This window comes from Saccoglossus kowalevskii, chromosome 1 (assembly GCF_978046115.1).
Source record: "Saccoglossus kowalevskii chromosome 1, keSacKowa6.1, whole genome shotgun sequence".
NCBI classification, from domain to species: Eukaryota; Metazoa; Hemichordata; class Enteropneusta; family Harrimaniidae; genus Saccoglossus; species Saccoglossus kowalevskii.
In genome coordinates this window covers 30,878,124-30,893,869 of record NC_140641.1, presented here as the reverse complement: position 1 = coordinate 30,893,869, position 15,746 = coordinate 30,878,124, and the positions used below count along the sequence as shown (strand labels likewise).

Here is a 15,746-nt window from a genome sequence, read left to right as displayed (position 1 = left end):
TCCGAAATTATTAACATAAAAGTGCTATCAAATTAATATAAATAATTAAAACTAAATATATGAAAAAATAAGAATTAATAACATACAAACTTGAATCTTGTTTTAATCAGATTGGTGTACATGTATACTATAAATATATGCAAAAACGCAATATACAGGACATATTGTCCGTTACTAAGACTAGGTCAGATTATCGAACGTATTGTTGGATTACATTTCTGTGTATTAATGAATTGAAATGAATTTATTATTTTCAGATCAAAGATTACAATGATTAATACAAAAATGTACATACCAAAGTTCCGGTTATTTTATGTAATAAACCAAAAATCTGTTTATTAATGCGACCCCATAGATTGCACAGTAAGCGCTGTTTTCTGACTTCATTGTACATTCTACACCGCGGATCAGTCGTGTTAAATAGTTTTCTAAACATAGCATCTATACTTGTCTTTAACGCAGAGTTTTGAGTATTGTCGCTAGTTTGACCAGTCTTTCTGGATGGCCACAGCACTGTCGCGCATCTCAATGAAGGGCGCCCTCACCGGTGTTTATAAAGTTTGTTGCACCAAAAGTTTCATGGACGTATATAGCCATCGCGATTTTAACTTTATTTCATGAAATGTGTTAAACCTTGCATGACTGGAAGGTTTGTCGTATTGAAAGTCTCTTCATATCACTTCCCTCAACGGTTCCATTGTGTAATATATACTAGTCAAATAAAATATGAAATAATTCAAACTATTATTATTATGAACAATCATGTAATTAAAATCAATAAAACTCATGTTACTACTCCGTTTATGAATAAAGATAACCGATCAGCTTTTTATAATGTGGGCGATTTCAAACAAATAAATTCGAGGCATTCGGTGCGCAGAATTTCTGTGGCCACTTCGCCGGACTGCGACAACAAACTTCGTTTTGTACCAAACTTAGTTCAAGAAGTTTCCCACAATTAATTGCCTTGTGGCCGTGTGTCTCATAAATCGGTCGGTATTTTTAAATAGTTGTAAACATATTTGTATACAACACAGGACGTGGGTCACACTGGTTGTTGTTCTTTTGTCTAGAAATCAAGGAGGCGACCCTCATCCGGGCCATCCGGACCTTTTGAAGGCCGTCCCAATGCAGCATAGTGGAATCAACATGGCCGCCTTGTCTACTTCGATTTAGCTTCCGCGTACACGTTTGACGTTTTATATATTCTTCAATATCCCCGGCCTATTTTCGACATGACACTTTAGGTATGGGGAAAGAACACGATCTCCTGGAAGCTGCCCGAAAAGGAAACTTAGCTGTCGTTGAGAAGATTTTGACACCGAAGAAGTCTGGACTTTTAGAGAGGTGAGCGATCGAGTGATGGCGAAAGTCTGATCACTAGTTACCTTGTTAAACTTTGTTTACATGCTTCGCACGTTTCTGTCAATACGAATAAATAGTTTTCGCTGACAGCAAGTATCCCCACGCCTTGAAAACTCTCATCACAATCCCTGACACAAACGTTGTATTCGTGGGCATTCGTGTACTGAATTGGCAATAAAGTTTATTTACAAATGAGGGAATATCGAGAATGGGGGCGTCATGAATCATCACGAGGAAGTATCGTTTTGTTTTGGTTTTTTCACGTACAATTAATATCAGCACGCAACACACTTTCACTATATGTTGTCCGGGGTCTCAGACATTGTCATTCGTCCGTGACGGAGTACGTCTCGGCTTTTAATTTAAATAGGGCAGGGAGCTGTAATAGGGGTAGGGGACTGTAGCCGTCGTTTACAAATAATAGCGCTAAGTTCACCGCCACATTTCCTGCAGGATGTTTATATCCTTCTTCTTGGACTTGCAATCTGACTGCCATTGCCCGTGTGACCGCCGAACCAATGTAAACGCATTAAAATTTGAACATTGCTGGTATAATCCACAACTGACAAATTTAAAGGCCTATATATTTGTAATATTCTGACCAACTCACTTGTGGTAGTGTTCGCATTCTTTATTTACCAGAGAAAGCACATGGCAATAATTATATAAAGAATCAATCTGATTAAAATAACATCTTATTGGGCTTTTCTGTTTTTCTTATTTTAGTCATACTTTTTAAAAAAAATGTATTGTCTTAATTCTATTTTTTGTCTTCAAAACATATTTTTCTCATTCGCTTTGAAATGATTCTCTGATTTAGATAAACAAAATTTATCATTTTTTCTTAATTTTGTCGTGATTTTTTAAAATGTCAATAAATTTGTTCATTTCTGTGCTAAGGTGGACTAGGTTATAAAAATGGAGCAGATTTATTAACTGTTCTTAGCCAGTGTCAAGCGTTTGTGCCTGTTTTTGCACTCAGGTTAACATTTTTAACCAACATCCCTCGTCTCCAACTTATAGTACATGTACTTCCTTATATCAGCATCCCCTGTGTAAACCAACATCCTTCCTCTCCAACTTATAGTACATGTACTTCCTTATATCAGCAGACCTGTGTAACCAACATCCCTCCTCTCCAACTTATAGTACATGTACTTCCTTATATCAGCAGCCCTGTGTAACCAACATTCCTCGTCTCCAACTTATAGTACATGTACTTCCTTATATCAGCAGCCCTGTGTAACCAACATTCCTCATCTCCAACTTATAGTACATGTACTTCCTTATATCAGCAGCCCTGTGTAACCAACATCCCTCCTCTCCAACTTATACTACATGTACTTCCTTATATCAGCAGCCCTGGTTTTAACATATTACTCTGGTGGTAAAGCAGAATTTAGTTATTTTATTTTACATTTAGTGATGGTCATATGTAGACATAAACATGTCATTACTACTGTAAAATACTTTATTTCCGCTTGGAATTTATTTTCACTATTTTCACTGAAGGGATGCTTCAGGGAATACAAAATCCAGCAAATATACTTGTTTTTCCTGTGTCTCACATTCAACTCATCAAAAATCAGTGAAAAGAAAATTCCATACAAAAAAACCCAAAAAGCTTTTTCAGCGAAAATTCATTAATTAGTTGTACAATTAATTGTACACTATCTCTTCCAAAACTAGTATTTTTACAGCCACACATTTGGTACAATAGTTATATGTATTTTTAGCTCCGCTGTCGACTTTGTCGAGCGGAGCTTATCATACGAGTGATTGTCCGTCGTCGTCCGGTGTCGTCCGTCGTCGTCGTCCGTGTCAATGTTTTACTTTTTCGACTTCTTCTTGAAAACTACAAGCCTGAATGCTTTGATACTTGGTGTATATGTACCTTGGGTAGACCTCTCTTAGGTTTGTTCATTTCATGTTGATATCTTCAATTCTCTAATTTTGGTGAATATTTTTGTCATTTTTGGTAAAAAGTGATATTTTCGACTTCTTGTTAAAAACCGCAAGTGCAATTGCTTTGATATTACATATATAGGTACTACATGTGAACCTCTCTCAGATTTGTTCATTTTGTAATGATATCTTTAATTCTCTAATTTTGGTGAATATTTTTGTCATTTTTGGTAAAAAGTGATATTTTCGACTTCTTGTTAAAAACCGCAAGTGCAATTGCTTTGATATTACATATATAGGTACTACATGTGGACCTCTCTCAGATTTGTTGATTTTGTAATGATATCTTTAATTCTCTAATTTTGGTGAATATTTTTGTCATTTTTGGTGAAAAGTGATATTTTCGACTTCTTGTTAAAAACCGCAAGTCCAATCGCTTTGATACTACATATATAGGTACTACATGTGGACCTCTCTCAGATTTGTTCATTTCGTGATGATATCTTCAATTCTCTAATTTTGGTGAATATTTTTGTCATTTTTGGTAAAAAGTGATATTTTCGACTTCTTGTTAAAAACCGCAAGTCCAATTGCTTTGATATTACATATATAGGTACTACATGTGGACCTCTCTCAGATTTGTTCATTTTTTAATGATATCTTTAATTCTCTAATTTTGGTGAATATTTTTGTCATTTTTGGTAAAAAGTGATATTTTCGACTTCTTGTTGAAAACTGTAAGTCCGATTGCTTTGATATTACATATATAGGTACTACATGTGGACCTCTCAGATTTGTTCATTTTGTGATGATATCTTCAATTCTCTAATTAATTTATTTTGGTGAATATTTTTGTAATTTTCGGTAAAAAGTGATATTTTCGAATTTTTGTTAAAAACCGTAAGTCCGATTGCTTTGATACTATTCATATTGTTCATTTTCTAATGATGTCTTCAGTTCTTTAATTGAAATGTGCATTGCTAACAGCGGAGCTATCTCAGCCGATAGGCTGCTTGTTTATAATTTTTTTGTTAGCTCCGCTGTCGACTTTGTCGAGCGGAGCTTATCATATGAGTGATTGTCCGTCGTCTTCGTCCGTCGTCCGTGTCAGTGTTTTACTTTTTCGACTTCTTCTTGAAAACTACAAGCCTGAATGCTTTGATACTTGGTGTATATGTACCTTGGGTAGACCTCTCTTAGGTTTGTTCATTTCATGTTGATATCTTCAATTCTCTAATTTTGGTGAATATTTTTGTCATTTTTGGTAAAAAGTGATATTTTCGACTTGTTAAAAACTGTAAGTCCGATTGCTTTGATATTACATATATAGGTACTACATGTGGACCTCTCTCAGATTTGTTCATTTTGTAATGATATCTTTAATTCTCTAATTTTGGTGAATATTTTTGTCATTTTTGGTAAAAAGTGATATTTTCGACTTCTTGTTAAAAACCGCAAGTGCAATTGCTTTGATATTACATATATAGGTACTACATATGGACCTCTCTCAGATTTGTTCATTTTGTAATGATATCTTTAATTCTCTAATTTTGGTGAATATTTTTGTCATTTTTGGTAAAAAGTGATATTTTCGACTTCTTGTTAAAAACCGCAAGTGCAATTGCTTTGATATTACATATATAGGTACTACATGTGGACCTCTCTCAGAATTGTTCATTTTGTAATGATATCTTTAATTCTCTAATTTTGGTGAATATTTTTATCATTTTTGGTAAAAAGTGATATTTTCGACTTCTTGTTAAAAACCACAAGTCCGATTGCTTTGATATTACATATATAGGTACTACATGTGGACCTCTCTCAGATTTGTTCATTTTGTGATGATGTCTTCAATTCTCTAATTTTGGTGAATATTTTTGTAATTTTTGGTAAAAAGTGATATTTTCGACTTCTTGTTAAAAACCAATAGTTCAATTGCTTTGATATTACGTATATAGATACTACATGTAGACCTTTCTCAGATTTGTTCATTTCGTGATGATATCTTGGATTCTATAATTTTGGTGAATATTTTTGTCATATTTGGTAAAAAGTGATATTTTCGACTTCTTGTTAAAAACCAAAAGTTCAATTGCTTTGATATTACATATATAGATACTACATGTAGACCTTTCTCAGATTTGTTCATTTCGTGATGATATCTTCAATTCTCTAATTTTGGTGAATATTTTAGTCATTTTTGGTAGAAAGTGATATTTTCGACTTCTTGTTAAAAACTGTAAGTCCGATTGCTTTGATACTATACATATTGTTCATTTTCTGATGATGTCTTCAGTTCTTTAATTGAAATGTGCATTTCTAACAGCGGAGCTATCTCAGCCGATAGGCTGCTTGTTAATATTTGTACTAAATGGAAATAATTTCACAGCGTCTTCATAATTTTTTTTAAAACAAATATAGAAAAAATTAGGTAGGTTAACATTATAAAAGATCAAAAAAGGTTACCTCAATATTGAATGAATGAAGAAGATGTGTGTATTTTTGTAAGTCTGGAGCCAATTTAATAAATACAACAAAACTATACTTTGTGCAGCAAGTTGGTGTTTCCTCATTAGTATTTTCCTAAGCTTCATTAGTACGCATCAGTGACCTCAACAAGATGTGTAATGTGGTGAAATTTCATCATCTGTGCAACTATATGCAAAAAATATAGATATTTAAAGCAAATTTAAAGAAAATTGCAAAGTTGTTGTGCTGTAAATTTGCTTAGATAGAACTATCATGTTGATGCCGATATATATAGACCACCAACTGTACCAAATGCAGTCATTACAGGCCACCACATGTTGTTTTGATAAGAATTAAAGACCTTATTATCACAACATGTCAAGCGGACTGGACACTTCATGGGCTTTGCTTGTAGCTGTCTTTATCCCTCCTATGACTTGTAATTTAGACAAAGTGATTATAATAGTTTCTACATTTTTGCTGCCTTGGAATGAAAGGAGATCAAAGCTTCCATTTTTGCTAGCATTCCTTCATGCACTCGGCTAAAAGTTCTCAAGTTCTGATTCTGCTTGAGTGTAACCTGAAATGATTTGATATATTGACATCAACAAACACTTGCTCACTAAATGTGAGTCCCACTTCTTCACATACTGTAAAATACTTTATTTTCGCTTGGAATTAATTTTCGCTATTTACACTGAGTGTATGATTCAGTGAAAATAAAATCCAGCGAATATACCTTTTTTCCTATATTTTACATTCAACTCGTCAAAACTCAGTAAAAATGAATTTCTTTTCAGTGAAAATTAATTCCAGCTAAAATAAAGTATTTTATAGTACATTGTGTTGTATACATGGATGTGGTGAATGAAGTAAATCCTGTGGATGTAATAAATCCCATCTGAGGTTTCTAACCTCTAACACATTGCACATGTAATATACCATGGTTGAATGACAAGGGGCATCTTAGGCAATTAGGAGAAGGTTTAATTTAAATCACATACAACAAGGCCCTGTTATATTGAGAGTGGTTTATGTAATTGTCCCCAGTGTGTGTCCACTAAGCCAATTTGACTTGCCATTGATATGGCGACAATCGGTATATTGTAATGCATCTTCCATATATTTGTCTGTAAGCACATGTTCCTATGAAATTTTGATACCAAGGAGACTCTTGCTTGATATATACAACAAGGTGAACTTCCTGTACCTTGTAATTATATGCCCTTGATATGAATTGAAGAAATATTTTTGCAGTGTGGTATTGAGTCAGGAGATCTATTGATTCTCATAGCATGGATATTTGGCATTTTATAATATTATACTTAAATCAAATTACAGCCAGACATGTCTTCGAAACCACAGTGATATAGGGACTGTGTCCCAAACCCTGGGTATTTTTAATGATCTTCATCATTCATTCATTCAAAAAAAATCTTCTATAAAATTAATAAAAAGTATTGGTTTTGCCGTAGCTTGAAGTGGGTGAGTTTAAGTGTAAAAAAAATGTAAATACTTTGTGTTCTTAATTCATACACCATTGGGTATACATTGTCAAATCTAGTCTTACTGGCATTTCACTGTGGTTTTATCCCCCTTGGGCTAAATTTTTAAAACGCATATGTTAGGTAATCCTCTACGTTAAAAATGCAAACATAGTTATCTAGTTACTTGATTGTGGTTTATTTTCCAGTGAGTGATAGCTAACAGGCTGTCTGTTTTATAATCATTTCATACCAAAATTGATAACAGGCAATACCCTGGCTCTTTGTACGAGATGACCATACTTAGAATTCTATATGTTTTACTTCACAATTAAAACTCTTATTAAGTTTTCATGCTACAATTAAAATCTCTATTGGTGACATTGCAAAAATAAATTTACACAAAACTGACAATTAATGACAATAATGTAAATTTTTAAAATAAAATAAAATAACAGTATCATCACAGAAGCTGAAAGTCACAAAAATTAAGTTGTCTAAACCAAATCCGTATTTGCAATATTTGAAAAGTTGACCAAGTTATACTGTACTTTTCTCAAATCTGATTAGAATTAAATCCTTAGTTTAGGGTCCATATAATAAACACTAAAATGACCACCTATTTGATTTATGAGGGTTATATTTAACTGAAAACTATTTCTAGGCCAAGTAAACTATTCCAATATTAACTGTAGTTTAATCAGCTTTAGTAGGTAAACAACTTTTTAAATCTTTTATAATGTTGGGCATCATTGGAATCATTTGCTTTATCTGTATAACTTTTCAAGTGTGTAGTTTGAGACCTATTAGTATTATATCTCAATACAGATGTGCGTAATATCCATGGAGATGACCTTTGATCTCTGATCCTTGAATTATAATACATACCTGTTACATTTATTAGGTTTTAATAACCCCTAAGATGTTTACAATGCCAAATATCTTATTTACTTAGTTTTACTTCCTGTTAGTGGTCAACAATGTTTGTTCTGTCATTCCTTACTTGTTTATCATTTACTAAATCTTGTTGATGTCTATTCATTTTCAGCCTTAGAAGAACCAATCCAAATTGTCAGGATAGTTCTGGATATACCCCCCTGCATCATGCAGTGCTCAACGGTCATAAGTAAGTAACATACTTCAGATGTTCATTTCTTCAGGCCTTTGACCATGTGGTAATCGTTGACATTTTATAAATCCTACACAGCGGCCAAGGTAAGTGTAAATGAATGTATTATGCTGTATTTAGACCTTGTAGGATTAACAAAGTTAATGACTTATTTGCCATTATCAATTACTCTAGAAGGAGGGTTTAGTGATGTGTCACTCTAACTGTAGCTATGAACACATAAATGTCTTTAAAAGGCAGCAGCCGTTGCGAGATATATAGGTCTCACATATAAACAAAGATGGCGACTTTGACTGTTACGCAGATCAAAGAGTACAAACTGAGACGTTACCAAACTTTAATTAGGTATTTTTTTGGTTAATGGAAGATATTGAAGGAGTCAGTCCACTGCGGTAATTAGTGCATGTCACGCCCAAGTCAAACCTCATACTTGTGATTTCCATTAGATGAGCGCATTGAATTGTGGGAATAATCATTGTTTATCAACACAGATGTCGCACATGTGCAGCGCTCTTTAAGAAGTGACATTTTTGTTATGGAATTATCTCCTTGATTTTCATCTGGAAGGATTTTGCTATAACAAAATTATGGCAAAAGCACTGTGTTGGTGAACTAGTTACCGCACCAATCTGTAAACCCACCTGTAGGCAATATCATTGTACATCGGTGAGTGGACGAACATGCCACTCTTATCTTTATAGCACACTGACTATACACTGAGATCGCAGATCTTGCTTGTTTGTAGTGAAGACATCATCATGGCATATAAATATACAATTTTTACGAGGGGATGATGCAAATTATGCATAAAGACAGTAGAAATTAAATAGTGCCCGTCACGTAGTGGAGGTTGGTTCGACCACGTATTGAGTATAGTAGGATGTTAAATTTTTGATCTGCATAAATTACGGCTCACTGTAACTTGTTAAGAAACACTGACAGATGTAGAATAAAATAAAACTTAATTGTGGGATATTTAATGAACAAAACAAAACCATTTAACAAAAATAAAAATTTGCGTCAGGTAGGCACTCTGTTTTCCTCGTCAATGTATCATCTCATGAATGGTTTTGGAATTACAGTGCTACACAGGATATATTGTTGAATTACGAGTTACTTTGTTCCGACGTCTTCTTGTATTGTTGAAGCATCTTTATTTTGCCTTTATTCCATTCACTAACAAACTAAATAGTTACGAAAGGTGCCACACCCATTGTGCATGGAGCCTGAACCCATGCATAGACTTCATGTAAACAAACAATTTGCTTTAGATACAGTAACAGAGCGTGTTGCTTTAACAAATTAGTACCAATGTATTTTTTCCTACGTGCCAATTTGGTACTGAACAGAATAAAAAAACTTCCTGCAGGAAGTATGTTGAAGGGGATTGATTGCACCACATGCTCATGGGTAATTGACTCTGCCTCTGTCCACTAAGTAAATGAATGCTTATTATGCTCGCTTACTCCAACTGTGATTGACAGGCATTTTGCATACATTAGCCGCCATTTTAAACTCAGGCATGTTTCAACCGAAAAAAAACAACATTTATACATCAAAAGCCCAACCAGATGAGTGTAAACGCTAGAGTACATATTCATGCCCCCATAGAAATGTATTTGGAATCACAGCTTGATCTCTAAACATTGTAAATGGCACATTTCCCGAAGCTCCCGCCATGATGTGAGTGGTTTGGTTCGAATTAGCATACTAATTGCGGTGGCCATCTTGCCCCTATTTATAGTATTGGTTCCCTTTTAAGCTTACAAAGACAGCTACATGTAGTAGTCTTCAGAAAAACTGGTCATGAAATCCCTCCCTACCCATCATGCAATTGACATAATTCAATGTGGTGTGTGGCACATATACATGCTCCGTAGTTGTCTATAGTTGTGCACGTCTGCCTGGCATCAGAGAGTTTGTAGGTTTGAGTCATGTGATCAGCTGCCCACTTAGCAGTAAAAAAAAAAAAAAAAATTTTGTTAGTTTCTTTGTCTCACAGTGTCGCTAGTTGGGAGAATACCTAAATATAAAAAAAAACATAAAAAAAAAACATGATCATTGGCAACTAGAGAACTTCATATTCCTTTATTGTGTGCTCGAGGTAATTGTACATGTAGGTGTTATATTGTGTCTCTATCAATCAAAACGCTGTATTATTTTTCTGGTATCATAGCACATAATAGAATATCTGTTAATGATCCCTGTTAAATGTGGCTCACATTTCAGGACGTGTTAAGTCTTAATATCCTGTTATCATTTCCTGTAGCATTAGTTATTCTCATCATCAATGTTTTGTTCTAAACAATAACTTATCATTATCAGTTTTTGTGATGTCATGTCATTCTCAAAGAATAATGAGCTGTCGCTCCATTCATGAGAGTACACCTGTGTTATGTTTATTTTCAGCTTGCATTATTATGGTACAAAAATTTCTTCCATTTAGCCCAAAAAAATGAAAAACCTCATTAGCATAACAATAGAATTGATTAATTGATTGATTGTTCCGAAATTTATTTTTTAATCCTACTCATTGTGTCTACCATAAATTCACTCATCGGTGTTTACAGTTTGGGGTATGACATATTTATAAGAGAAGGGACGTAAAATATCCACTGCCACACTGCTTCAAAATTTTCCATTTTTAGCTCCGCTATCGACTTTCCATTTTTTCTTGACTCATGGTAATTTTTGCTTGTGAAATTAAAGTTAGCTGTCATTTGGACAGGAGGCTGTTTTAACAATGAAATTATTTTTTTTTTAATAGACAGTGAAGAGTTTTGTTAAATTAATTAATGTGTGTTCCCATGAAGATGTAGATATGCATTATCCAGAAACACAGAAATTGATAGATTACGGTATGTGAAAACTATGATGAAAATTAATTCAAAGATGAGAAACTTTTCGTATTTGCTTGTCCAAAATATAATGCTCTCAGATCTAGAGCTCAGTGACTTTTCCACAGAAATATTAAAAAGACTACTGCTTCATAATTAATGAGATGGTTATTATTAATATGATACTGTATTTGCTCTCTTAGAAGCATTAAAAAAAGGTCACGTAAACAATCCCATTGTTGTACTGGATAACTAAAATCATGAGTTATTTTAAACATATAGTAGACTTGCCTCTGCCGTTCACATAAGAACACATATGCTTAGAACAAATACAGTATTTACAATTCATTGACTATATAAATTGTAACATTCCCCCTAAAATGAAACCTAAAAGAAGGAAGGCAATATAGTTATTACTGTAAAATACTTTATTTTAGCTGGAATAAATTTTTCGCTGAAAAGACTTTTTGAGTGTTTTGTATGGAATTTATTAGTCCCCGTTCGGACGGAGTCCGAAAACGGGGACTTATGTTTTGCCCTGTGTGCGTCCGTCCGTCCGTTTTTTCATGATCCGATTAACGATAGCCGAATAGCGGCCATTTTAAGGCCGAAAATGCATCAAAATCGCACATTTTCACCATTCCGGACCCGGATCTCAGTTATGCATGGACGGATTTCGTTCAAATTTGGTACATACATTAAACATAATAGGACCTTGATGCACGTCATTTTTTTTTTCGGATCAAGTTCGAAATGGCCGACTGGCGGCCATTTTGTTTTAAAGAGTTCAGTTCTGGATCCGTATCCGAGACATGTCTGGATTGATCAAGTTCAAACTTCACACACACAAGGTACATCATGTCACAAATATGTATGTGCATTTGTTTCATGATCCCATTAACGATATCCAAATGGCGGCCGCTTTAAGGCCGAAAATGCATTGAAATCGCACATTTTCACCATTCCGGACCCAGATCTCAGTTATGCATGGACGGATTTCATTCAAATTTGGTACATACATTAAACATAATAGGACCTTGATGCACGTCATTTTTTTTTCAGATCAAGTTCAAAATGGCCGACTGGCGGCCATTTTGTTTTAAAGAATTCAGTTCTGGATCCGTATCCGAGACATGTCTGGATTGATCAAGTTCAAACTTCACACACACAAGGTACATCATGTCACAAATATGTATGTGCATTTGTTTCATGATCCCATTAACGATAGCCAAATGGCGACCGCTTTAAGGCCGAAAATGCATTGAAATCGCACATTTTCACCATTCCGAACCCGGATCTCAGTTATGCATGGACGGATTTCGTTCAAATTTGGTACTTACATTAAACATAATAGGACCTTGATGCACGTCATTTTTTTTCCGGATCAAGTTCGAAATGGCCGACTGGCGGCCATTTTCTTAAAGAATTCAGTTCTGGATCCGTATCCAAGACATGTCTGGATTGATCAAGTTCAAACTTCACACACACATGGTGCATCATGTCACAAATAGATATGTGCATTTGTTTCATGATCCGCTTAACAATAGCTGAATGATGGCCATTTTAAGACCGAAAATGCATTAAAATCACGTATTTTCACAATTCCGGAACCAGATCTCAGTCATGCATGGATGGATTTTGCTCAGATTTAGTACAATGTGTTGTACATATGCAGGTGCATTTCGGTCATGATCTGCTTTGAATGTATATGTCACTCAAATATGAACGGAACGGGGACGTGTCATTGACAATGACTTGTTTTCACTGATTCTTGGTGATTTAAGTGTAAAATATAGGAAAAAATGTATATTCGCTGGATTTTATTTTCACTGAATTATCCCATCAGCGGAAATAAATTACAAGCGAAAATAAAGTAATTTACAGTACTTATGCCATTGTCAAACAAAAACAAATTATTGCAAATTATTATCAGTAATGACTAAAAATATCTGTGCCATTCATATTATTTATGATTCATCCTTGGTGTAGTAGCTAGATATCATAGACAGTCTTAGTTAGAAACAGTTTCCTGATATTTACTGTTCATACCTCACTCAATAAAGTGATCATCTTTTATACAGGAAGATGGATATACAGATGAAAGCCATTGTAATGTATTTGTTCTATTGATTGATGATTGCCTTTATTAGCATTTATGATATTGAATTACTGTAATATTATAAATTGTCAACTAACGTGTCTGACAGCTAATATTATTGACTATCTGTCTGTGATGTGCATCAGCGTTGTTGACCTCGTTGGTTTGGATTTAATGTGATATCGGGTACATGTGGTAGTTTGGGTTTTCGCTCTCAATGTTTTCATTGCTGAGCTGTGCCCGTGTCAAATTTTCTAATTTCCCATGGCATAATGAGTTGTTTCATCATGCACTGATACCCCTGTAGGAGTGACACTTTCTGGGAAATAATTTCTCATCTTGATTTAGCCAAGAAGTTCCCTAACAATTAACTGAAAATTAATGTGATTCATATACTAAACTTTTGTATCCTTATTAAAATTTCATGTAATGCAGATGTGAAAGAAAGAAAAAAAAAAGCTAACAAATTATGTGTGGAACACAATGACCTTAATTTGCTAAATTCTGTATTTCAATTTTTTCCTATGAAAATAATTAAAATAATAAAATATAATTTTTTTACATCAATATCTTTCAATAATATATTATTTGAAATTATTGTTCGTATGAATACTACTGTTAATATCGCTCAGGCAATTCATTTAATTTAAAAAGTTTCCACTATGATAATATTTGTGCATTATAATCAATGACAATCTCTCTCACAATGCACTTTGAATTTTTATTCAAATTAAAGCGAGTGATGTAAATAGATAGCCATGTGTCTATTACTGGTAGTTCAGTTTATTATCCAAAGATCATAAAACAAGGGTACCAGGATAAACCTCACAGACCTCTGGAAAAGTGCTTATTTTTTTTGCCAACTTTTAAGTTTGTATTTATTGACAAGTATGTACCATATGCTTCTCAAGGATATACCCTGAGGTAAGACACATGTATTATGTTTACTTAGAATTAGTATCACTGTGGTTATTGTTGTATAAACATTAGATAGTGTTGTGTCAGGCATTATTTCTACTAGTAGCAGAAGCTAGGTTGAACTTTTGATGCAGATTGTGTTTTCCCTCTACAGTGCTATTTTTTCCAGTACCGGTAGCTATTTTATTTTGAGCCATGTTTTTTAGCCCCGCTGTCGACTTTGTCGAGCGGAGCTTACCGGGTATCATATGAGTGATTGTCTGTCGTCGTCCATGTCAATGTTTTACTCTTTTGACTTTTTCTTGAAAACTACAAGCCTGAATGCTTTGATACTTGGTGCATATGTACCTTGGGTAGACCTCTCTTAGATTTGTTAATTCCATGATGATATCTTCAATTCTTTAATTTTAATGATTATTTTTGTCATTTTTGGTAAAAAGTGATATTTTTGAATTCTTTTTGAAAACAGCAAGTTCGATTGCTTTGATACTATACATATTGTTCATTTTCTAATGATATCTTCAGTGTGCATTGCTAACAGCGGAGCTATCCCAGCCGACAGACTGCTTGTTTTTTACTTATTTGGAGCCTGATTTTGTCATTTAATTCATCCAGTCTCTACTAATTTTGAGTGATTACAATATGTTTAGAATTTTACTGATTATATACATACATGTACATTACAACCGAGACGGTGACATTGCCAATGAAGTTATTGCCACACATTTTAGAACTCATGCTGGAATATAAATGCCGGGGCTCCACGGCATAAATGCATTGCATGCCAGCATTAATGAAATGAAATGAAATCTACTGTTGCTAAATACTTGCTACACATGGAAACTTAAATCTTGAGAACAGTTGTTGCTTGGTTAGCCTGGTACCAGACACCCACAATCTCACTGTCAAAATAAATAGTATCTAAAAACTGAAAGGGAATACATCTACAGATTGTTAAATTATACTTTACAAATAAATATTTGTATCTTGGGTACTTTTTTTCATCAGCAACAACAATGGATCCTTTCTGTGCTAAATCTTTAGTAAGGGAAATGACATCAAGGAACTTGGGGGGGGGGGGGGTTAAACTACTGTGTATATTATTGGTTTTGAGTTAGAAACTGTCATTTTTAGGGGTGTCTGTCAAATGTGTGTGGGATTTATTCATATGTACGGTAGAATACTTTATTTTAGATGGAATTAATTTTCCTGTAAACATTTTTTTGGTGTTTTATATGGAATTAATTTTCACTGATTTTTGACAAGATGAATGTAAAATACAGGAAAAAGGGTATGTTCGCTGGATTTTATTCTCATTGAATCATTCCTTCAGCGAAAATTATTTCAATTGAAAATAAAATATTTTACAGTACTACTGTTTCACCTCCCCCCCCCCACCCCTCTCAAGTTTCTAATGGTCCACCCCTCACCACTTAATATGAAGACTTACTAGCATCATTATTATCTGAAAGGAGTGTTGTTAATACTAGTTATCAGTTTCATTAAAGCTGTGACAACAATAGTTTGACAATCAGCACTCA

The 15,746-nt window shown here is 34.1% G+C and overlaps 1 protein-coding gene across 4 annotated transcripts in view; it reads left to right on the top strand.

Annotated features, from left to right (window-relative positions):
• The first annotated feature begins 1,141 nt into the window (after window positions 1-1,141).
• The window catches only part of LOC102803895 (uncharacterized), a 100,138-nt gene continuing 85,533 nt past the window's right edge, over window positions 1,142-15,746 (top strand). For all 4 annotated transcript variants that reach the window (XM_085500758.1, XM_085500756.1, XM_085500754.1 and 1 more), the window contains exons 1-2: window positions 1,142-1,347; window positions 8,272-8,349. In XM_085500758.1, the coding sequence (XP_085356884.1) occupies window positions 1,250-1,347; window positions 8,272-8,349 (176 nt within the window). In that variant the 5' untranslated portion in view covers window positions 1,142-1,249. The remainder of the gene's footprint in view (window positions 1,348-8,271; window positions 8,350-15,746) is intronic.